Below are 25768 nucleotides of genomic sequence, written 5' to 3' on the forward strand. Positions count from 1 at the left end.
TTTTAGCATGCGAATGTCAAAGCACATGTCAAAAAGCTGTAGAGTTGCCCCAAAATAGGCACCAATAATTGCAACTAAGGTTAGAAAAAAAAAGAAGGTTCACTAATTTTCAGTTTATGTACAGGTTATGCTATTTACAGGTTATGAAACTATCACTAAGTTTCAGGTTATGTGCAACTATGTCGGTCGAAACTTGCTCGTAAAAAAAGCATTCGATATCTGTGGGTTGTATTGTTACTTAATTTTTGATGGAGTTACTCAGTGAGATGTGCAATTAAATTTATAATAGCGGTTCCGCTTTACTTAAGATAGGAGAAATGAACATTGCAAAATAGCGGAAAAAAAGTTGCGCGACTAGGACCAAACGGACAGTTCAAGCACTCTATCCAGGAATCAAAAGTTTAGCAAAAAGCATTTTTCGTGCAAAAAATATTCGTTTTTTTTTAAGATCGGCGCCTCGAAGTCAAACTCTTTTTTTTGTCAATTTTATTTTAAAAGCAAATCTTGGCATTTTGAATATTATGTAAAGGTGATAGCAGCAATATAAAATCAGTAACTAGAGGCATAAGTGCAGTTAAAACTTTCAAAACCGTTATCTTTTAGCGTGGGAAATAAGTAAGTTGGATAAGTTTTTCCATTTCAATTCTAGCCATAAGCTAGCTACATTGCACATAAACAGATTAAAAAGTAAGTTTTTGGGCCTGGTGTAATGAAAGGATCTGAACACAATTTTGGTAGAAAAAAGAATGGAAAAACGAAAAAAAAATCAAAAAAAAATTGTACGCCTGCTCTCGCTTTATTCGCTCGAAGTAAGACAAACCAAAAAATTCGAACCAGTTTTCTCGACACTGGGACAAGTTTTTGGATTTTTATGCCGTTCGAATCACGACTGTACGAGCTCATTTATATAACACTCAACTTTCCGATGATTATTTGTGAAAGCTGATTTTGCGTGGAAAACATTTAAAGCAAATAACAAAAAGTTAAAACACATTATATACCTTAAAGTTAATATTTTTGTTTCAGCCAAAGAGACTCAAAACATTCCTTAATAAATTATTTTTAAACCATTCTTTCTGTTTCAGAGCTACTCCTGAAGTATTGAACGAATCTTAAAATTTTAATCTTCCCGTTGTAGACCTTTTTTTTGCTCTTTTACATTTTTCCACTCCCCTCATAAAATTACAAAACAAAGCTGTTCAAAAATTGTTATCACGGCATTTTCCATGTGAGCAATGTTGTATAATTTGTCCACCTGTTAACGCTGACAAGTTTTGATGCAGTTAATAACATGAAAAGTAAGTTTTAAATTTTAAACGACTTTCTTAGATTGAATTTCAGAAACATCAAGGGGGGACTGGAAAAGAGCTGAACTTCTTAGTTCACACCTTCAATCTACAATTAAAAAAACTAACCAAAATAAACTCCTGGAGCAAGACAAAATAATACCAAAGACTTTGATAGCAACCATACCACAAACACTGGTATGACTCATTGTGACATTTTAACAAAGACATGAAATTGGGAAATAATTGGCAACAAAAAACTTCAGATATTTTATTTTCCTCGAGTTTGTCTAACTGAGTCTTTTGTCGTTGTTGTTCTTGTTTTGCGAGTTCCGTTCTTCTCTTGAAGAACCTCTTTTATACTCGCTCTTTTCAGCACTGGTCTTAATCGCATACGCTCACTATTCGTCTTGGAGCGAGGACAACAAATCGCATTTACTTCATTTTTCACCGCCTTAATTTCTCTGTCCGCTGCTTTAGCGGCCGTTTTGGTCACTTCGAGTTTGTTTCTTGTAACTGTGGTCGTATTCGTTGTGTTATCTTTTATTATATTTAAACTTATTTGTCGTTTTGCTGATGTTGCCAACTGTACTCTGTCTACATTATCCTTCGCCGCTTCCATTTTATTTTGCAATTTTTCAGCAAACTCTGGTCTCCCTATGCTTGCATGAGATCTCGTTGGCCTCGTTTGCAAAGAAGACAAAGAACTTGCCGACGATAACGTTGAAGAATTTCTGGTTCGCGGAAAAAACTCAGAAGAATTCTTTGATTGTAACAAGTTCGATGCATTCGGAGTATTTGATTCAATAAAACTCACGTTAATTTTGCTTTCTGTTTTAGTTTTAATGCCTGTAGTTTCATTGCACATTTTTCGTTTCCGAGTTTTGATTTGATTGGCCTCAGTATTGCTACCATTAACCAAAGTTTTTTCTCTTTCTTTGTCGATACCATCCGCTTCTTCCTGTAAACGCCTGGCCTTCTTGGAAACTGAAAGACTTTTCTCATTGTGCGGCGAAGAATTGTTTACTGAAGTTTCTGCTCTAACCGGTAATTGATACCTTTCTTCTGGCACTGTACATTCCTCTTTCACTGATTCTTTTGTTTCCATTGCTATTAGATCTGGACCTATACTTCTTTGACTTCGCCTAGACACTCTTCTGGAATCAACATTGACATCTTGAACTGAAGTTAATCGGCTGTCGATGTTCGGTTCCATGTCTGCACCTCCAATTACTCTGCTACTTGATGCTTCAGAAGCCATTTCCGCTTTCATTTTTGGTCCACCTTGTGTACTTATGTTGCTCTTTCTCTGTCTGTGAGTCATTCTAACTGATGGTGAAGTGTCACTTTCCATTTGTTCACAACTCTGATGATCATTTTCCGTCTTGAAGTCACTTTGATTTTCATTTAAGAGAGCTTTCAGAGGTTTTGCGTCCGATGTCACTTTGAGATAGTCAGGAACATACGACTGCTTCGCTTTCTGTTGCGTTACATGTCCTTCTTCGCTTCGCTTATCAGCCGTGAATTGTGACGCCAACAGCAATTTGTCAACTAGATCTCTTAGATCCACGTCATTTCTTTTCAGTTCATTGCTTTTCTCTTGCTGCTTTGTTTCAAGCAGATGTGTTTGTTTCACTTCACGTTTTGATTTTTCTTCTATTTCTCTTTCTTCGTTTTCCATCAATCGTCTTCTTTTAGCTTTTCTTTCTTCACTCGTATATCTCCACTGAGGCCCCGAATCCGCGACTTCGTCAATTTGATTTTTCCCCTGTGCCTTGGAACCCCCAACATCTACGTTACTCCTCCTGCGACTCTCGTTCAATTCTACTTCAGCCTGCACTCCTTTCAATTCCACCTCAAACTTGTCAATCCCATTGCAATCCTGAATCATCCGTTTTAGTTTCTCGCGACGACACACCATGTGGACTAGATTACGAAGCTTTTCCATTTCTCGTCTTAAGTCTATGTAAGCCGCAGTCAGGAATAATGTGTTGTTTCGCATCACTACAACCCCTTCCCCTTCAGATCCTCCCCCGTCTCCTGTACCGTTCGACGGAACCCCCAATCGGGTACTTAGATGAGCCTCTTGAGCTTTCGACGCCGTGCATTCAAGAGGAATCAACGGCTGGTTGTTGACACTCTTGCGTTTTAATTTCCAGTACTCAAATATCCCATCCAGAATCAGATCCAGTTGTTGCACTACGGTTAGATCTTTTCCTGATGATGCTCCTTTGCTCTTGCTTTTATTCAGCCATCTGTCTCTGAAGGAGGTGTAAAGTGAAGTCAAGTCCACAAATGTGTAGAACCTGAAACAGTGCATATGACGTCATATCACATCAGATTAGAGTTTCTACCTGGTACCCGAAATGAAAACTTTCAAATTATACAGATTTCTTGTAAGCTGATAAAAGAACTGAAGAGCTGTAATAAATACAATGAAAAGCACAAATTTAACACAGAAGTGAAACTTGGCACCACTTGTTATACACAGAGGCGAAGTCGCACTTCGCATACACAAGCAAAAATATGACCGATAACTCTACAGAGAAAAACTGAATGAGTAAGACGTGGGTTAACAAAATTTTTTAAGTGACCCACGCCAATTATGACGCATTAGCAGCACCAGTCAATTTGAAAAAAAAAGAAGAAATTTACCAAATAACATGCCTCATTGTATAGAGCGGACGCAATTTAACTAGTATACGAAAAAGTTCATTTAAAACATCCGACCCTGCCCAGGTTCGAACCCTGTTGATCAAAATGAACACTTTCAAAATGAATACATTTTGTCGCAACAAAAATTTGCAAATTAGGTTGGAGAAAAAGAGAGTTCATACTATAACACAAGCTTTGCCTGTGTAAATAAATGACTATGATTGAAAGCGAAAAAAAACCAACCAAAGTGTAAAAAACAAACCAAAAAAAACTGCAACGAAAGCCAAAAACATCCTGTAAAGAAATTACCAGCCATTAGAAACATTTCAAAAAACAATACAACTTCTAGAAAGAAGCTTTACCTTATAAAAGTTAATGCGGAAACTAAGCCGACAAAAATAAGCAGACAGACAATAGTCTAATATATTTAATAAAGTTTGGCGGATATTCAACAAACCACCATATCTTGAAGCCGAAATTACATTAGAGTTACGTAAATTACATAAGATTTACGTAACAATTGCATAACAGCAATGGCAATCTGTTATTATGTTGCATAATAAAATTAACTTTCGGCTAGTTGGAATGGTAATCGTATTCTGCTAGTTGGTCTACCACCGAAAACTTATTTACCGGAAAAAAGTATACTTCCCGATTACAAGACACTTGCTTCTAATAAACAATTTGATAGATCGAAAATCGTCAACTGTAAATAGACAAGTATCTCGATGATCAAGTTCGAAACATTTGAGCAGCATCATTGGCTGCTGTTCAAAATGTTAATTAAGGAGGGAAAGGAACTGAACAGCCAAAAAGAAGAATTACAAATATAGTCTAAGTAAATACCTGCTCTTAATTCTTTCCAACTTGACTTTGCGTGGTGTCATCGCCACTGAATCGCCCCCACTGTCTTCCTTATTCTGAAGCCCACCTCCCTTCATTTCCCCACCCACCGCGCTCCTCATTGAATTCCGAGTCGTCCTACTGCTTCGTCTGTTGATAGGAGTTCCGCCCCAATGTACTTTGTGGTCGGATCCGCCGACGGAACCACCCGGATCCCCGCTACTACCCTCCGTGTTTGCTGAGACTACACTTTTGTTGTCGCCAGAAACATAGTCGCTTGTAATGTTGTTGTTATTTCTGTCTTCTGTGCTAAGTATACTTGACCGATTCTCCGACAGTTCTTGGCCCAATTGTGCATTCTGTTCACTACTTTTCGTTGTCGGAATATCTCGCCTCGCTCTCTCCCTTCTCAATTCCTGAAGAAAAAAACGCATAGCAAAAAATAATCCTGTACATGAATGAAGTACACTAGTTAAAATATTTATCCAGCAGCAAAAAGCACCGAAATACAAGCCCATGCTACGCGGATTATCAACAAAAAAATCGAAAGCTTTGTCGATCTTTTCATAGGCTAACACTACTAGGCCAAACTGTGCACTGGATGGGCGCACAATTTCGTGTCTGTATATTCCTGGATTCCAGAGACAAATCTTTAAAAATGTTAAAATTTTGTCGGAACGATAAAAAAAATGAAAGAATAGAAGAAGAACAAAGGGAGCTTCCTTATTGGGGAGTCGGCTTACATCCCAAAAAGCACAGTTTGGCCTCGTAATGTTTTGTCGGCACATTTGTGTTGTTGCGGATTCCGCAACAAGCTAATATAGCTAGTTGTTCTGGATTCCGCAACCCGTAAAGGACTAAATTGATTTCCGAAGTCTCCCAAAACCAAAGACTAAACCGTTTTTCGACACTGCCCAAAAATTTGGATTCAAAACATTGCGTTTTTTGGTCCCACCATCGCTCGAAACTACTAAACATTGCCGCATTTATCCTAAAAAAAAACGAAAAAAAAATTATACAAGTTTCTTCAGTACGTTCATGGACACTTGAAAAGATGATGAATAACAATGAATTATTGTTCAAGACTCACCTGTGAGTGTCGGCGACAAAAACTGACAAAATGTGCTTCTTCATCCCCATTCAACTCTTCATCATCATCATCCAAACCGTTACCTGCACCGCCCCTGTACTCGGCACACACCTCATAATTTGCACGCATCGCACATGTCACGTGATATGACACTGAGCACGCCTCATGACTGCACTGAATACAAGCTCCACTGTTTCTCTGCTTACACACTGCGCATGTTAGTGTTCGTCGTATTCTGGAGACACCTTCTAAGTTGACGACGACATCCATCCGATGGGGGTCTTGGAACCAGGTCTCCGGGATCCAGAGACAACAAACAACATGACACCACTTCTGTGGGTGACCCTTGACCTGGAACAAATTATAGCCAATGATCATATCAAAATCATGATCATATCGAAAAAATCAAAATCAGAAAAAAAAGAAGAAAAAACATACTTTCTTCGATATACAAAACGAAAAATTGACATTGACTCCAGTTGAGATCAACATTTGAAATTGAAACTGTTAATATCTAAATCAGGAACATAATTAACATAGAGGCGCAGCTGAGCTTCGCACCACTTCCGATACAAAATAAAGAGCTAAAAGTCAGAAGATACTGTGCTCAAATGAAAAGTGAAAACCTTAAATGAATTCTGTTGGAAAAATCGTGAGCTTAAAAACTACGCGGTCAAAAAAATTTTGGTCGAAACATCAAGATCCAAAAATTCCTAAACGTTCTCAAAAACTTTGTGTACAATCTCGCAAACAAACAACTTGCATATCCTACAGGAACAATTGACTATAAACATCAACAATAACATTTGCTATAAACTAATAAAATGAATGAAAAAAAAAATTAAAAAAGGAATACTTTAGTTTCAAACCATCTCCACGAAAAAGAACTTAGAGAAAATCTAAAAAAAAACAATAAAAACTTACAAATCCCAAGTACATCAATCTTAATACATATGAACCCGATACGCAACGTTAAGATAACAATAAAGGAGCCCGTAAAGGAAATAAAGAGACACGATAAATCAGATTTTTGTTTCGAAAATTTCAGACAGAAAGAATCACACTCCTGAATCTCGTGTAAAATTCGCCACATAATTTCTTAGACAAAACAGTCAGTCAAACTGCAAAAATAAAGCAAACAAAATGTTCGAAAATGTATATTTTTTTGCTTCATTTTTTAACGTACTAACACAATACGCTTTGCCATCAACTTGAATCGATTTCAAACAAAATTTCTCAATCCTAAATTAATCATTAAATTAAAATTAAAACTAATTATACGCCCTTACAGATTTTTTAAAATTAATGAAAATTATCAGCAACTTTTTTGAATTTCAAAAAAAAAACTTTTTTTTCTAAAACAAAGAAAGTTTTGGCGTATATAAAAACGAGGAAACCATGAACTAAATTTACCGTCAAAAGTATGGAAACGTACTTAGAAACTCTACCAAAACAGTTAGAAATAAAAGACACGGCCTGTAATCCGACATTGGGACGAGATCAATAAAGCCGGCAAAAAAATCGAACTCTATTTTTTTTTCACCTGGTGACACAGTATCACTTCAGTAGCTCTCGACCAGCCGTTAAACGTACAACATCGAGAAATTGATATATTAAAATTGGAAATCATGTGAACAAAGTTATTTACGGAGGAAAAATTCTAATACCCGATTACAATATAACCTTGCTTATCGCAATGGTAAATAAACAGTCTTTACAATAGAAGCTTACTAAAACAAAAACTGAATAATAAATCAAAAATATGAAACCTAGAAACGCAAAATAGTCAATAATTAGATTACAAATATTGTGGCATTAGCATTAAATAGCTCTGTCATTCTCACCTTTTTCATGGCAGCTGACCTGCCTCCCACTAATGGACACAACTGACACGGAGGAGGGGAGGGTAAATTGGACAGACATATGGAGCAGAACCAGCGACCCACTGGCACATCCACCACCCCATAGCACCCCTGGTGCACTGCCAGGTCACAGCCGTCACAGAAGAGGATCTCATTGTCACAACTGGACTCCTCACACCCACACACTGCACACTGGGTGTCCAGATCAAACTCAATGCCTGATTTGAACAAAAATGAAGCAAATAAGAGTCAGTAAAACATCAGCACAACAAATAAACACGAAGACGTACCGAAATGAATAATAACTGCCAATATTACAGGTATTTGCTTTTTTACAGGTAGTGGGAAGATGAAGATCTTACAAAAATAAGGTTTGTCTGAAAAAGGATATATTTTCAATATATGATGCGAATCCAACGACCTACATTTTTTTTCATTAGTATTTATTTCGCTAAACCATTAAAACCTTTTAGCGAAATTTGAAACAACATGCCTCTAAATTTAACCATTCTGATTAAGTTTTTAACCGGAACAATCTGATAACTGTTTATCATATTCTTTTGCTATTTTTGTCAAGGCCGATGATGAAAAATTCCAAGTCACAAGTTACCGACCAGCCTTACGCAGAGACCTTCAGAGCTTTGCACTACTTAAAAAAAAGAAAGGCAAAATGTGAAAAAAGTCTTAGGAGAGGTTCAAAAAAAAACCACTCCAAAATAGCTTAATGGGCGCTGGTCAGATGCGCTCTTGTCAACCTAAATATTTAACCTCCGGGTTAGAGCTCCGGGCTGGATGAATGCACTAATGGATATCTGGCTGAATGGAGTAATGTGATGACTGGTTAAAGGGATACTTGGATATATGTATGGATCGATGGCTGACTGGAGCGAGCGCTGGATGGACGGCAGGATAGATAGCTGACTGGAATAGTGATGGAAAACAGATTGCTGTCTGAAGGGATGGGATAACTGGATGAATGGGATAATTGGATAGATGGCTGGATGGAGCGATGGCTGACAGGATGGATGGGTAGCTGGATACAATGCTATATCGTTGTACGACTGAAAAGATTTATGGGTGGCTGTATAGATTGCCGAATGGACTCCATCCTTATGCTGCATAACTCTACCTTACCTCGCCTATATTTGCCTCGCCTTATCCCGCCTCAAACTATCCTACTTTGCTTTACCTTGCCCATAACTACATTCTTTGCCCACCCCTGCTCCTGCCTTGCACTCTTTTTGCCTTGTCTTGAGAGCCCTGGCTTTTCCAGGACCTCCCCTGCCATGGATTCCTCATATTCCTTACGCTGTTTTGCATTACCTTGCGTTGTTTTGCCTTGTCTTCTCTGGTTCTGTCTCAATCTCCACCGCCTTGCCGTAACCTGCCTTGCTTTGCCCCTAGACCCTTCTGCTGGCATCGCTACAGCCTTATATTCGGGTCTTAATTTTATCATGCGGTCACCAACAAGAAAATTAAAAAAATATATATAAGTCATTGCACATGTTATAACTGAAACGTGCAAAAACATAATCTGAAACAGGACACAATGTGTGTAGCTCGAAAAATACTAGGTAGTGGCAGACGCATTTAAAGATAGTGGATTTCATTGAAAAAATGGTCGATGAAAAAATTGAATAACAAAACCGAAAGACAGACGCTAGGCTGCACTTAGCGAAACAAAAACTTAAAACACAGCAAAAACAGCTCTTCAAAGGCATTAGCGCAGGAATCACACCTACGTTGCTTCAACTAGATCGTTGAACGTTTAAAGAGCTTTCGAAAACCTGTACCAAAACAGCGATATTTAATGCAACTGTGAAGATGAACTGGGCTCGTCTATCAGGGGGTTTCTGTTTCATAAAAACCGCCATATCTCGAAAACCAAAATGATTTGAGCAAAAAAAACAGAGGGCAGATTTTCTACCCTATATTGTACCCTACAGCATCCCAGCATAGGGTTGAGAATTTCGATTTCTATAAGTTTTTTTTAACTTTAAGCTTTTACGAAGAAGTATTGAAAAATCATGAGAAACGCCATATCTCCGAAACAAAAGATTTGAGCACTAAAAAAACAGAGGCCAGACGTTTACCCTGACATTGCCCCTGAATAAACCCTGACAGAACCCAACCATAAGGGTTGAGAATTTCAAGATCAGTTAGTTTGTTTTTAATTCAAGTTTTTTTTTTTTTAAATGAAAAAAATCGCCCTATCTCGGGAATCAAAAGGATTTGAGCAGTCAAATTTAGAGGCGAGGTTTGCAACGGACAAGTGCACATGACAAGTCCCCGCCTTAGCGTTGCAAATTTGAAGTTCTCTTAGTTATTTCTGGTATCAAAGATTTTTTGAAAATTGAAAAAATCATGCAAAACGCCATATCTTGAAAACTAAAAGGACTTGAGCAGCCATACTTGGACAGCAGCTTTGCCAACTCTGAGGGCACACTTGAAAAAAAATCACGAAGACGCAATATCTCGAGAAACAAAAAGATTTGAGCAGCCACACCCGCCACCCTTGGGTGTACACTGACAGCACCCCACTGTAGGGGTAAGAATTTCAAATTTAGTTAAATAAACTGTGAAACCAAAGTTTTGATAGTTTCACGTTGCGAATATCGGAAAAATGTCGAGTTAAAGCAGTCGCGCTTCAACAGATTTTGAAACGTCGACTTCAGTAAGCATTTCATCCCTTGCTTTTCAACGGCCTATTGGACTTTTTAAACTTGTGCCAAATGAAAGTTCTGAAGCATTGCGATATACGATGTAGCTTAAACGTGCAAAAATTCTCTTCAAGTCTGCAAAAAAATACGTTGAAAAAGCTTAATTATTTCAACATAAGAACTTCTTAAACATGTGTCCAGTGAAACGCCAATTAGTTAGATAAAGAGAAAAAAGAAAAAGGCGAAAATAAGTCATTCTTGATATTGAAACACCAGCCACTAACAAAGACGATATCGAGGCTATGAAACACAAAGCCGATATTAACATGCTATGAAACACATGATATACAGCAAAAAGGAACGCTTAGCTTGATTGTGTAAAAAATGTCAACCACATTAATCAAAAACACAATTTCTTCAAAGAATATGCACAAATCTATAAAAACTTGACATTTATGTAATCAATCTAATAACATCTATATTAAGTTATACGACTGTTATTAGTGAAGGTATAATAAACTCGTTTCAACCACAGACGACAAATTTATAATGCCCGTTATAACAACCATAGCGAGCAGATGAAATAAGGAAAACAAAAAATGGATAAAAAAACTTTTTCAACTTTCGAATCACGAAAAAACGAACATCACTATGAAGCTCAAAAAATTTCAAGACTGAGTTGAAGTTTTCTTAAAGTAATTCCGTTCAGAGAAACTGGATAAAGAGATACTTTAGTCCATGTTTGAAACTAGAAATCATTCACGTTTCTCCAGACCTTCATACTTTTGCTGTTCGATCATGAAGTTCGCCTTCTCTTTATCAAAGCAAATTAAATGAACTTAAATAATCAAAACTCAAAACCACGAAAAAGACTTCGTCAAAAACAATATGATTGATTAAAGTGAAAATTACAATTGACAAAAAACTTTAAAATCAAAAAATTTAGATAGAAGATTACCAAACACTTCAAGATAATACAAGTCGCAAAGAGCCTTTGGCGACAAAAATCATTCAGGTGACGATAGAGAATGATACTTTGAAAACAATTTGACCAAATTTAAAAAAAAAACTACAAAAAAAGATGCTGAGTTTCTAGAAATTAAACCGAAAAAGATCAGACGCCATGCAGTCGACAAAACGCGACATCAATTTCGTAAAAACTAAAATCAATGGAATTTAATTACCGTGCTCAAAATTGAATAGGAAAATTTGAATAAACTGTTAAGTCTTCGAAAATCATACGGCTATCAAGTGAGCCGACAATATTGGAACGAAATCAAAAATCCAACGACAAATTCATTTAACTCCGACATCTTTTTTTGAGTTCTCTGACTTCAGTTACAATAAGAACATCAATGAAAGAAAATACATTGGGAAATATATTTGGATCCTGAGGATTTACAGTATAACTGAAGGCATTTAAATCCCGACATCTTCTAAACTTTTATCCAGCTGTTTCTATGTTGCAGTCGCGGAGCAGGAACCATGTGCATTTGTTTTGTTCCGCCAATCAATCGTAAAAAACCTCCTGCATTAACTGCATGGTTCTTCGTATAAGTCGTGGATTTTTTGAAAAAACATCAAACGATTCTGCGGGCTATAAGTCCTGAACGTAAACACTCCTCTCGCTTTCTCGAGATTAAAGAACTCATTATTTCGTCTCGGTAACTCGGCTCTTTCTTCTTTTTCCCCCACCTCACGTAAGCACAATTTCTATGGAGTAACCAGGGGTTTTACAAGTTTTATTATGAAGACCACATATGTTTGTCATAGTCTAATTAGTCCGCACCCCAATTTTTGTAACAATAGGACAATGTGAACAGGGAAATTACTCGTGAAAATTCGCAGGTGGGGGAAAGGAAAAAGAGCCGGTAACTCAACCATTGAAGGTAGATAGATCAATTTTGTCGCTCTTTTCATGTATGATTTCTCAAATAAGAAGTAGTTCATTCAGTTGAAGAAACGCTGCAAGGGCAAGATATTTAGCAACCAAGATATTTACCACATTTAAGTTCATTGTATTATTCTTAACTCACTGTTCCACAGCTCTTGAGGTCTTTTCGTATATCTTCTATCATTTGTAAGATACTAAGTTTCAAGTCGTCTGGAAAAAATATATGGATCGCTGAATTTCATTGCGTCAGGGATATCTTCAATGAAGATAGAGAAAAACAAATATCCAGGCAGCAATCTTTGCGGGCATCAACTAGTAAAATCCAAAGTATCAGAAGAAACGCTTTCTGTTTGTACAAATTGATTTGTGTCATAGATTAATTACAAAAAACATCCTCCTATTACAATGATGCTAATTTTCCCGAGGAGTTCGTAATGCTCCCTTTGTCGAAAGCTGTAGAGAAATCTCAACAGAGAAGCGAAGCTGAGTATCGCTCCACTTGCGATACAACAAGCATAGGATTAAAACAGCACGACGCTCAAGAGCTATCAAAGAGGACTTCGAACGTTGATACCGTTAAAGAAAGAAAAAATAAAATTCATGTGTTTTAATGTTTGTAATTCTTGAACAGTTCCAAAAGGGGTTCAATATGAGCATTCGAAAATATGGTGCAAGAGTTTTATCGCTCTCATAACTCATATCAGAAACTTAGACGAATAAGCCGAGAATTAAAGCCGACAGCCAGTCAGCTGAAAATCAACTAAAATTGATCGGCAAAAATTTTATTGAAAAACTATGTACTGCCCAAGTAAAAAACAAAATCAGCATTAGAGCAAACCTTACCAAGCGGTAACAAAACCGAAAAGATTTCAGCGGGAACAAACCATTCATGCCAAAAAAATCACAAATAAAAAAAACTAGCGTGTAACGCACCTCCGGTGCTTCGAATTTTTGACAACTCATGAAAAACCTCATACATTGAAAACCACATCTGCAGTCTTTTAGTGTACCCTGACAGCACTCAATTACATGGCTGGTAATTTGATATTTCCTATTTTCCGTCATCTCGAAAAAGTCAAATCTCGTAAAGTAAAAAAATTGAGTAGTCATATTTGGAGGCAAGATTTACAACTCCTGGGATATTTAAATTTTGAGAATTTTTTGAACTGAAGTTTATTGAAACTTTTGGAAAATTCATAGAAAAAATCCTCATATCTCAAAAACTACAATTATTTGAGCACTCATGTTTGGAGGCAAAATTCGCAACTCCTGAGAGCACCCTGACAGCACCCAACTACAGCGTAAAAAATTCTTTTAAGTTTTCTGAAGATTTTTTGAAAACTCACAAAAAACGTGATATCTCGAAAACTACAACGAATTGAGCAGTTAGTTTTGGAGACAAGATTCGCAACCCATGAGAGTACCCTGACAGCACCCAAAGACGGTAAAGAAGTTCAAATTTTGATAACATTAATTAATTCAAATTTTCCGAAATTTTTTTTAAAAAAACACAAAAAACGTGATATCACGAAAACTACAAGAATTTGCGCCGTCTCATTTGGATAAAGATTCGCAATTCTTGTGAGTACTCTGACAGCACCCAACTACAGGTTTGGGAAAGCACCCAATTAGTTTTGGGAATTTCAAGTTAAGTAAACTGTTTTGTAATTTGAGTTTTCTGAAGAATTTGAGCTTTCTTAATTGGAGACCAAATTCGCAACCACTTTGTGAACCCTGACAGCATGCCACTATTGGGCTGCTGTTTTGAAACTCGGTAGAATAACTACTGAATTCAAACTAGGAAATCGAAAAAAAATCTTTACCATTGCAATATACGAAAAAAAAAGATAAAAAAAGATGAAAAAGATTTTTAAAAAAGATAGAAAAAACAGCTAGAAAAAAAGATAGAAAATCCAGATAAAGGTAAAGAGAGATTGGAGACAACCGTAAGACAGTAGCACTAAATCGTCGAAACCAAATTCAAAGTTAAAAAATTAGGAGACGGGTAGACTGACATAATCAAATTAATTTAAAAAGTAGGTATTCAGACACATTTAATTTGGCCTTGAAAAAAAATTACTGAAAAACTAATGACCTTGCGGAAAGCTAATTGAAAAATTTTCTTAAGCATTGCAATATATGATATAGCTTAAACATGAAAAAAATCTTTCGTTAAACATACAAAATTATTAAGCTTAAACATGGGAGATAGCTGTCACTAGCATTTAAATAGAGTATATAGAATATAGACATATAGAAAATAGATAGAGATATATAGATGGATAGATAACGTCCCCCTTTTCCTCAGAACACATACACGTACACAAAAAAAAACAGTTTCAAACGCCATAAAAAACTATTAAGACGAATACTTAAAAGCTAAAACACTAAAAACAACTATAACGAAAAATTTGTATAGCAAAAAAAAACTGTTCTTAGATGTGGCAACTAAGCCGACAAAACATAAGCAGACAACTATTATCTCGACAAATAGATTTGAAAAACAGTTGTTTGAAAAAAAAACAGCTCCTGGTCAGACTCGAAACCATGACCTTTGCCATCCCAGTTGTATTTGTTACCTCCAGGCTAAAGGTGCAGGAGAAACTGAGAAATTTGAATTCATTATGAACCACACCAGATGAGTCTAGGTGTGTCCAGTGAACAAAATTTATTTGGGGAAAAGTCTAATACCCGATTCCTTATCAGATTTTCTATCGAATGTATCATAGGTGTCCTTCAGGAATCTCAGCATCTTTGTGATCACTGAACGGGTTTTTGCTAACCATGTTAACATTTCGTACGGAAATTTAAGCGGTTGTAGAGCTCTGGGCACATTCATTTTTCAAGAGTTTTGCTAATGATATTCAAAAGTGAGACAGGACGGTAGTTATCTACTAAACGTTTTTTTAACTTTCTTTACTAATATGTTCTTCCCTGGGGTTGGTGATAACAGTTATATTATCAAACTAACCGTATCCAGCATTGCGGTTAGCTCCCAAAAAAGTAGTCATTGCATCGTTGCAGTTCATTTCCAGCCAGCTCATTGTGTTTTCAAATAATGTCTCATCCATTGAGACCGGTTTATTTGCACTGCTCTGAGGTAATATTGATAATTGTAAATACTTGCTGAAATCGGATATCCAATGAACGTCTAGTAGGTCTAAATTATATGGAGTTGCCGCTCTTTTTCTCAAAATCAAGTTTTCATCTGATTCGATTAGAGACTTTGGAAGTGAAAAGTCTAGACGCCTTTTACTGGCTCTATTTACATTTTTCTTCTCAAAAATTTGATCAACGGCGAAATTATGAGTGGCAGTTTTTTCTACTGGAATTTGCACTCCCCTTTCCCATTCAGCACGCCAAGTTTCTTTCAAATTGAATATTTTATCATGTAACTGAACATAGTCAGGAATTTTCATTTCAGACACAAATTCAGTGCAAAAATTTTCAGCCACTGACTTGTTCGGTGGTTTCTGCTCATCCATACCTGAAAGCAATGTATGCATGCTTGATTGGTGGCGTGTCACGGAGCCGAATACCCGGATAGCCGAAAAATAAATTTGTTCCCGGATAGCCGAAAAATAAATTTGTTCCCGGATAATAATAATAATAATAATAAACAAGGATTTAGACATAAAGCCATGGGGCTAAAACGCCCCGCGTTGGGAGTTTTAAACTGAGTTTTATAGTTTCTTTGAATTTACACAGCTATTGCAGCAGTTTATTCTCCATGTGCATGGGACACTTTCCTCATATTTACTGATGAAATATATCCAGAAAACGTTTTTGAGGCTTGATTTGAGTCTTTCGTATTTCATCGCAAACAGGTCTTCTTCTTCCTGAGTCTGTAAAATTTTGTTTGCTAGTATAGGTGTTCTGTGCCAGAAATTGCTTTTCGATTTTTCGTAATGATAATTTTTATGCGCTAAGTTATTTTTCGTTGATCTTCTTGTTGGGGCTGTAGATTCTTTGAACTGAACAAATTGTCTCCAATGGAAGTTGTATTGGTCGTTTATTATTTTATGAAGCAAGAGAATGTCGTGCATTTCGTGGTAGAGAGACAGTGGAAGCAGGTTTAATCTAATCAGTCTGTCTTTATAGTTGATGTTGTTACATGACAGTATCCAACGTGTAGCTTTTCTTTGGACATCTTCAATAATTTTTAATTCACACTTATTTGCTTTCCATATGGGTGAGCCATATGACACAATTGGGGTTACATATCCACAGTAGGAGTTCAGTTTCATTTTTAAGCTCGCTGATTTTGAAATATTTCTTTTAATTAAAAATAAGCAGCCTATTGCTTTTTGGGCTCTTATTTTTGCGTGTGCTGACCAGTTTAGGTTGTTGGTTATTTGTATACCAAGGTCTTTTTCTGAACAGGTTTTTTCAGGTATATGGTCACCGAGATACATGTTTAGGTCAAGTTGGGGGTCTTTGAATATTATATTGTGACATTTTTTCAAATTAAGACTCATGGAATTATCTTTGCACCATAAGTTGATCGTGATTAGGTCATGTTGGAGCAGGGAAGGGTTCGTTGCAACAATTTTATAATCGTCTGCGTAACCATAGCATAACCTTCCCGCGACAGAAATAAAAGTGACTAAAGGCCTTATGAACAGAAAAGTGTTGCGACGGAGGGTCAGAATGTTCTAGAATTTTTATTTTTAAAATTTCGATCGGAAGAAGAACATTTCTGAGAAATAGAAAAAAGACGGCCATTTTGAATAAAAAAGACGAAAATCAGAACAACGATAGAAATTGTGAAGAACGGTTGTATCAGAGACAGAAAAATTACGGAGCCTCTTATCGTGGCAAGAACACACGATAAGGACCTTAGCGACAGATATTTGTGGAGACGGAGGCTTCAGTGGGGGGAAGAGAAATACCACGGAACCCTCCCGGGACACGAAATATAGGAGATAAAAGTGTTATCTCAAGAAAATCACGGGAGCGGAGGCTTGGTCCCCCAGAGACTGTTATATGTGAAGGGACTGTGAAAACTGACTATAACAGCTGCTGTAATGTCCTAGATCTTAATTAACACCGTTATTATTTAATATTTCAGAGCATGAGTAGATAGAAAAAGGAAAGGGTCAATTCATCTCCAATGGATTTGATATAGAACTGTCACACAAAAACATATAAAAATAGGTTGTTCGAGCCGTGTTTTTAATGACAATCACGTAGTCTGAGGATCCGAGACTCAGCTATGTGGTTGTGTTCGCATGCAAACGAAAGCTGATCAAAAGTCGTTTGACTGATGGCCTAAAAATGGTAACTTTTTACTTTGCCCTAAACAGACCAGAAAATCAACTGGCAAGGTCGAGACGGTGAAAAACGAGTAGAATTAAGGTAGCTGACGCCTGCCAGTCGTTGATAGGTACTTTTTCTACGCTCCGTCGCTGTGTGATATTTGGGCGAATGTTACATAGACGGAGTTACAAGGAGTTCAGTTTCATTTTTAAGCTCGCTGATTTTGAAATATTTCTTTTAATTAAAAATAAGCAGCCTATTGCTTTTTGGGCTCTTATTTTTGCGTGTGCTGACCAGTTTAGGTTGTTGGTTATTTGTATACCAAGGTCTTTTTCTGAACAGGTTTTTTCAGGTATATGGTCACCGAGATACATGTTTAGGTCAAGTTGGGGGTCTTTGAATATTATATTGTGACATTTTTTCAAATTAAGACTCATGGAATTATCTTTGCACCATAAGTTGATCGTGATTAGGTCATGTTGGAGCAGGGAAGGGTTCGTTGCAACAATTTTATAATCGTCTGCGTAACCATAGCACGAGTTGGTGAGTGATGACGGTAAATCGTTGATGAATGTAATGAAGAATACTGGCCCTAACAGTGAGCCTTGAGGTACGCCGCTACTAACTTCAAGATGGCTGGATACTGCCGCACCTATTCGTACTTGCTGTTTTCTGTTGGTTAAGTAGTTTGCTATTAGTTTAAGTGCGTTTCCTGATATGCGAAATTTATTGAGTTTATATATGCACAAGTCGTGAGGAACTTTGTCGAAAGCCTTTTCGAAGTCTGAGTATATTGCCTGTAGAGACTTGATATTAGGGTTATCAAAGTCATCATAGATTTTGTCGAGGAATTGGAGCATTTGCAGAGTTGTCGATCGTTTAGGACAGAAGCCAAATTGGCTGTCATGGATTTGTGAGAAGATCTTTGGTGAGATTTTAAGGAAGATCAGTTTCTCTAAGACTTTGGATACTGCAGTTAGCAGGCTGATGGGCCTGTAGTTTGTGACTGATTGCTTGTTTCCATTTTTAAAAGTTGGGATGATTTGGCCAAGTTTCCAGATCGTTGGAAATGTTGCTTTGTTGGTGATGGTGTTATAAATCAGTTTTAGAGATGAAGTTATGCTATCTGCTAAATTGGTTAGGACTGTGTTACCGAGTCTATCTGGTCCTCTTGCTTTTTGGAGGTTTAATGTTTTAAGGATGTCGTATATCTCATTTTCAGAGAAATTGAAGCATTTGATTGAGCCAGGTAATTCAGCTATTGGTAAAATGTTTTCATTCTGTTTAATGTTAAAAACGCTTACGAAGTAATTGTTTAGAAAATTAGCTTTACCGTGCTCTGTTGATTCGGTTTTTTCATTCCAGTACATTGTTTTTGGAGTACTTGAGTTTTTTCGTATGCTTTTAAAGTATTTTTGGAGCTTTGAGAAATTTCTGCCCTTGAAAGTTGATTCTTCGAAATTTTTCTGATCTAATTCGGATAAATGATCTACAAGGTTTTTAAGTCTTTCAAGATTGCGGTTATTAGTATGAGTATTTTTAAAGGCTACTTTTTTTGATGCTGTGTTGAGTCTTTTGATAATATTGGAGGTTTCAGGTGTGATCCAAGGTGCTAGGTTCATACGGTGTTTGGTCTGTTTTTTCATGTGTTTTTCTAGTGCTATATATAGCCAGAGGTACCATGAGTTGATTAAGTGGTCAATGTTAGAGTAGCAGTACGGTTGAAATGGGTGTTCCAAAATGTATTTGTTTAAAGTAATCCAATCGACGTTGTTTAATGAGAAGACACCAAAGTCCAGAAAGTCGGATCCGTGTTGTATGGGAGTGGCTTTTTCGTCATTGTGTCTAAGAGATGATATCGTGATTAGAAAAGGGTTGTGGTCTGATAATTCTCTTTCTTGGTGTGAGAAGTGTTTTTTCATATGGTTGTCTATCGTGCTGTTTAAAATAATGTCGGGGTTGTTGCAAAAGACAATATCTAATTGGTCATGAGGGGGTTCGATAAACTGTTGAAAGTTCATATCAGTAAAAGTCTGCAGTACTAATTGTTCGTGTTTTTGGGTTGATTGCAAGGTTTGCCAATGCGTATTAGCGAAGTTGATGTCACCAACCAATAAAATATTTGGGCATTGAAATTCATTTGAGTAGTCAGTTAGCATATTCAATAGTTTGTTGAAGTCATCTGTGGATAGCTTATATTTGCTTTCGTTCGGGGCACTGTAGATACAGCATAGGATGAGAGGTGTCGGAGTGTTAAGGAGGAGTCCAACGCAGTCCGTAGTGTGTATTTCAAGTTTTCTGAAAGCTAGGGATTGCTTAACAGCAATAAGCACGCCCCCGTGTTTCGATTTTGTTGAGTTGGTAGGTCTATCACATCTAGTTATTATGTGTGCAGGCAGAAAAAGCGCGTTGTCAGGGATATTTTCAGTTAACCAAGTTTCGCTTAAGCAAATGATGTCATAATCGTTCGATAGTATTATATTGCTAAGTTTCATACGTCTATTTATATCCAGTATACTTCGTGTATTGAATGACATAACATTCAGCGATTCTAGTCAGTTGTCATTTTTAGTCTGAATTGTGCTGTTTGCCTCCGGTTTAATTGTAACTTTTGTCCAGGTGTCGTCTACTTTTTCATGCAGTTCTAGGTTTCTGATTCGAAGATTTTTGGGGTTTTTTCCACTGCTGATGAGATTTCTACGTTCTCTCAGGATGGCGTTTTCCAGTTTCATTTCTTCGACTGAGAGTTCCTTACTTATGAAGACATTTTTGTCATAATTTTTGAGGGCCGGTGTTGATGATAGTATCAAGTCTATTTCTCTTGGACAGGTTACTCGTACCAGTATAGTTCTGTGGTTTGCTCGTTCTTCGCTGAACTTTCCCACACGCTTGAGATCAGTGATATTGCATTCGAGGTTTAAGAATTTCATGATTTTATTTACCTCATCATAGTCATGGTCAAGTCTTTTTCTTCCATCTCTTTCCTTGATCTCGGGGACCCCTCTTATTCTCAATCCTTTGCTCAGGGGTTTGATTATGTTTTGCGCCGCTACTTGTGACCAGGTTTTACCCTGTTCTGCTATTGGCAGGCTTTGGATGGGATCTTTAATATTTTCCACTTTTGTCGAGACTTCGGCTACTACTTTACTTAGTTTTGAAATTTCTTCTTCAATTTTTTTGATGTTTTCACTTTTGTCATGTGATGCTGTGCTTCTGATTACTTGATCTCTTTTTCCGTTGGACAAACAGGTATTGCATATCAGTAGTGCGTTGTTACCAAGTTCCAGTATTCCATTGAGTGCAACGGTCGAGAGGCCAGTGCAGACAACTTCAAGGTGCATAGAGCAATTACAGGTGATGCAATTGTATATTGGGTCATTTTCGTTTATGGGTTTCTTGCATGTTTTGCAAGGTTTTTTGTCCTTTGACATTCTCAGTTTTATTTATGTTTACGTCCTCTTATCTCTGTGGAAACTGTGTTTGGGGGATGAAGGTTTAGGTAGTGTACTCGAGTCCTCAGGGTGGTACCTAAAGGGCGCCGATTGAGGACTGAAGTATCAGTGTTAGGTATCAATAGAAAATTCAGTCTCTGTGAAAATGATGACACCGACAAGTGTTGTTGCCGCAGTGGTATATATTCGAGTAGCCCTCGCTATCAGTTTTTACACAGAACTTCTTGTAGATGATTTTCTTTTTCAAAATCGTTTGGAGACTCGCAAGCGATGCTGTTGTTAAATGCACTTCGTCGGAAGATAAGACAGTTTTGGTGGTTATTCCTTTCGATATACCGCGATATCGCCAGAGTTCTTTCTTTTTGCGAAGAATATCGTTTACACGTTCCGTTCGGGCTGGTCTTCCGAGTCTGGGTGGTAGAGCGATAATGAAAACTTTATTGCAACGTTCTGTCAACCGTAGGCCAATTTGGGATAATTCTTCAGCAACGTCTTCGGGTGTTCTCGTTGAGTCTTTTTTGTCTTTCGTAAACAGATCGTTCGCACCAATGAATAGAGCTATAATATCGTATTCGTTCTTGCGGGGCAAGAAGTTTAGAACATCCGCGATACCTGCACCAGGAAGGCTGAGGATATTGAAATTTGGGAAAGTTAGATTTTTCAATTGTGAGTCTCCGATCAACAAGTGTTGCGACGACGATTTCTTGAATATGTGAAATCTCATTGGTTTTCACCCATCCACGGCTAGGAACGGACGGGACTTTTTTCGTTTCGAATAAAGTGTTCTTGTTCCTAGCTACAACTTTTCTGAAAACACACAGTTTGAACGAGGGAAGAGGAATCTATTTAATAAGTTTGCGAACGGATAAGTTCGTTCCCGGATAGCTGAAATTTTGGGTCTACGTAGCAATTACTTCCCTTCTGCCCCCTTACCCATTTCTTAATTGGGGAGGGGAGAGATTCGTTACTAGGTACCATAGGGGTGAAAGAGATTCTACAAACTTACTTAAAAACCTTGTTTTCATTACCCTTTCTCTACCCTTTGTTTCGGTACCCTTTCTCTACCCATCCCCCCCCACACACACACACACACACACACACTTAGTCCGATCATTCTTCCTTCCCATTCCCTTCCCCCTCCCAATTACTTCCTCTGACTACTCAAGTTTACCCCACCATGCCCCCACCCCGTTTTTGGGATTTTTTGAAAAAATTTTGACCAAAAAAATTCCGTTTTTCAGCGCGTGCTCCCCTTTAAAATTAGCATATATTGAAAAATTTTAGGGTTTGTCGGCCGAAAATGGATATCATAAAACATACCAAAGAGGGACCCTTTGGTTGTTGAGGGGGTCAAATCCCTGTAGTAGTCGGACTTTTGCTACTAATTATTTCAATGAGAGTAAAAGTATTGAGCCTTTTGTACTTTTAGCCTTTCGTACTTTTAGCCTAATTGTTGTGATAAACTTATTAAATAGATTTGTTATGTTTGATGTTTGTGCCTGTATGTGGAGCGCCCTCTGAGGGATTTTAGAGACAGGTCTGTCAAGTGGCTTTCTGTGGGGAGGTGGGAAACTGGAACTGGCTTGAGGAGTCTGGTGGTGCGCCGCTGGACCTACTGAGCTCGGGTGAGATTGTTCCTTGTTTTTAATTTTTATAATTCGATTTTAAAATTTAAATTAATTTGGTTGTCTTTTTTTTAATTTTGCTGATTTGTAAAATTCCCACTAACCGCTTATCATGGGTTAGTTCAGTCCCCTAAAGTCCAGTCAAAATCCTTTTTTTTTTTACCTTTATGCTGCGTCAAGGTGAGGAAAAACAACAAAGAATGTACAAGCAAAGATTGCTTAAAACCTTCAGGACTGATAAATTGGATTAGATGTGATTGTTGTTCTAGTTGGTATCATATCAGTTGTGTAAATATTTCTCTTAGCGACTCTAAGAAAACCCAATGGTTTCAGTGTCCTTTATGCGTTGATGTAAAATCTGTTAATAAAGCAATAATAGGTAATGATTTAGTGCAGGACAATTATGTTAATACAGCCATCTCTAATGTCCGAGTACTCAAGAGAGTACCAAAAGACTCGCGTGTTCCCTTGGCGGAAAGTCTGTCGGACAAAATACATGACATCGTCTACAAATGTAGAAGATGTTACAAAATGGCTAATTTTTTTAACGTCGTTGGAGCAACCGAAAAGAAGTGGACGCAAACAGACCACAAGCATGAGTTCTTTGATAAATAAAAAAATTTGTGCAAATGACGTGTCACTTCCAAAACCCCATCCCCAAGTTTCAAGCCCGCCTCTGAGTGACCTCGAGCAGAGAATAAAGTTAATAAGTAGTAAGCTCGATGAAGGAAATGTAAAGGGAGGAATAAGGCTTGCTGCTTCGGATGATAAAATAGCTCTTTTTCAACTGATAACTATCAAAAATTGTTGTCTAAGCACCCGCAGCGAGCCAAATTTGCAGCTCCAAATCCAGAAAAATTGGATAGTTTTTTTCGTAACCGATTTCGACCTATACAAAGCGATAATGTCCTTTCCAAACGGATCAGCAGCAGGTCCTGATAAAATAGTTCCTCAAATTTTTAAAGATCTTGTTAGTAAGTCGAATGGCAGTGCAGGACTTAATTTTCTGAAATCGCTTACTAAGCTGATAAACCTCATTGGAGATGGCAAAATACCCGAACCACTAAGACCGTTCTTTTTTGGCGCAAAGCTTATCGCCCTCATAAAGATAGACGGAGGGTTGAGACCGATTGCCATAGGCAACACGCTGAGACGTATCGCGTCTAAATGCGCTGGAAACAAGGCCCTCTCCGAGCGACAAAATTTTTTTCGGAAACGTACAAGTAGGATGCGGTACCAAACGAGGAGCAGAAATAGCTGCGCACTCGTTTCGAAACCTAATTGAACGCGACGACAATCCAAAATGCACTGTTCTTTTAAAACTAGATTTTAAGAATGCCTTTAACTCTTTAAACAGAGAAACAATGCTGAATCATGTTTATTCAAATCGCCCCGAATTGTATAATTACACCCATTGCGCGTATGGTAAACCTAGTTACCTTTTTTACGGAAGCTCTGTCATAATGTCAGAAGACGGAACTCAGCAAGGTGATCCTGAAGCCCCACCCCTTTTTGCGGAAACAATTCATACACTAGTCAAACAGTTGGAGTCGAAAATTAACATCTGGTATTTAGATGATGGGAATTTAGCCGACGACTATAAGGTAGTACTCCGGGACCTTATAAACATTCTGAAATCGGAACCAATTTACGGCCTGAGCTTAAACACTGAGAAGTGTGAACTTTGTTTTTTGGGACCGACTACTAGTACACAGTATAATTCAATTTTAACACAATTTCGAAAAATATGCCCCAAAATAAAAATAAAAACAAAAGAAGAACTCCTCATTTTAAATTTAAATTAAGACCATTTATCCACGGGGGAAAGGACCAACACGAGAGCTGTACAGCTCATCACCGCATCATTTTAGGATCTCCAATCGGCGAACTTTGCCAAAAAAAAATTGCTCGACGAAAAAATTAAGGAGCTTGAAAAAATCTCGGATGTCATTGACAAACTAGACGCCCATTATGGTTTTTACCTCCTGAAAAAATGCTTTAGCATGCCAAAACTCCTATATTTTTTGCGTACGAGCCCTTGTTTTTTGCAAAAAGATTTTTTGGAACGTTACAATAAATTACTAAGAAATTCGTTATGCAAGGTCACTAACGTGAAAATGGATGATAACCAATTTTTACAAGCAGTTCTCCCGGCAGCCAAAGGTGGCTTGGGCGTTTCTTCCGCTCGTCTACTCGCTTTACCCGCTTTTTTAGCCTCAGCAGTAGGAGCGAAAGATGCCTTGAGCGAAATCTTTGGTTTGGAGCATGTGGATGGAACCTATGATGATGCGCTTAAACGTTGGTTTGACCTTGGAAAAATTGAAATGGCTCCGGAAAATGAAATCCAAAAAAATTGGACGGAGCCAATTTTTGACAGCGAAATTGCAGACTTGATTTTACGACTCGAACCAACGGACGTAAAAAGGTTCAACGCGTTCCAAGATAGATTTGGCTCCCAATGGTTGAACGTCATCCCGTGCAAAAATTTAAGGTTAAAGCTGTCAAACCAACAACTCAGAATTGCGATAGGACTTCGATTAGGATCAAAAATATGCGAACGGCATAAATGCGTGTGCGGAAAAGACGTTACCGAGGATGGTTGGCATGGTCTTTCTTGCCTCAAAAGTGCAGGGAGATTCTCTAGGCATTCAAACCTGAATTCCCTTATAAAGCAGAGTCTATCATCTACTCACATTCCGTCTGTTTTACAATCACGACACCTCTACAGGACCAATCAGAAGCGACCAGACGGTTTGACGCTCGTTCCATGGGCTGATGGTAAGCAGCTCTTGTGGGATGTAACGGTAGTAGACTCCTTAGCTCCTTGTAGGATTAATGCCGGGTCTGTTTGTAACCCTGGTACGGCTGCAGCTGAAGCGGAAGAGCCAAAAATTGACAAGTATAAAGATCTTGTAAATGATGGATATCTTTTTCAACCGCTAGCTTTTGAAATTCAGGGCGCGGCCGGCCCCAGCACAGAAGTTTTTTTGAGCAAGCTTTGTAAGAACCTAAGCATATGCACTGAGGAACCCAGAGCAGGCAGCTTTTTAAAACAGAGAATCACCCTGGCAATACAAATCGCGAACGCCGCTTGCGTACTCGGAACAATAAATAACAAAATAACTTTCGACAAAATTTTTTA

The 25768-nt window shown here is 37.7% G+C and overlaps 3 protein-coding genes across 3 annotated transcripts in view; 1 reads left to right on the forward strand and 2 right to left on the reverse strand.

Annotated features, from left to right (window-relative positions):
- LOC134854554 (uncharacterized) overlaps nt 1-21858 on the reverse strand; it is a 245060-nt gene extending 223202 nt beyond the window's left edge. Inside the window, exon 1 of the mRNA XM_063870859.1 lies at nt 21840-21858. The gene's annotated coding sequence lies outside the window, so the exon portion shown is untranslated. The remainder of the gene's footprint in view (nt 1-21839) is intronic.
- LOC134854254 (PHD finger protein rhinoceros-like) lies at nt 1444-15773 on the reverse strand. Its single transcript, XM_063870439.1, has 5 exons — nt 15262-15773; nt 7719-7954; nt 5875-6225; nt 4788-5200; nt 1444-3592 (listed from the first exon to the last, which is right to left on the reverse strand). Exons 1-5 carry the CDS (start codon nt 15707-15709, stop codon nt 1558-1560), a joined length of 3483 nt encoding a protein of 1160 aa, XP_063726509.1. The 5' UTR covers nt 15710-15773; the 3' UTR covers nt 1444-1557.
- A 599-nt stretch (nt 21859-22457) lies between the features above and the next one.
- LOC134854555 (GPI transamidase component PIG-T-like) overlaps nt 22458-25768 on the forward strand; it is a 208524-nt gene continuing 205213 nt past the window's right edge. Inside the window, exon 1 of the mRNA XM_063870862.1 lies at nt 22458-22474. The gene's annotated coding sequence lies outside the window, so the exon portion shown is untranslated. The remainder of the gene's footprint in view (nt 22475-25768) is intronic.

The sequence above is a fragment of the Symsagittifera roscoffensis genome, chromosome 9 (assembly GCF_963678635.1).
Source record: "Symsagittifera roscoffensis chromosome 9, txSymRosc1.1, whole genome shotgun sequence".
Taxonomy (NCBI): domain Eukaryota; kingdom Metazoa; phylum Xenacoelomorpha; order Acoela; family Convolutidae; genus Symsagittifera; species Symsagittifera roscoffensis.

Excerpts from the sequence above, each read along its gene's own strand:
- LOC134854254 (XM_063870439.1), bottom strand. The coding sequence starts at position 15,709 with ATGAAAATTCCTGACTATGTTCAGTTACATGATAAAATATTCAATTTG. Across the intron at positions 7,955-15,261 it reads TAACCGCAATGCTGGATACG|GCATTGAGTTTGATCTGGAC; the intron begins GTTAGTTTGATA and ends TGTTCAAATCAG. Across the intron at positions 6,226-7,718 it reads GGTCAGCTGCCATGAAAAAG|GTCAAGGGTCACCCACAGAA; the intron begins GTGAGAATGACA and ends AATTTGTTCCAG.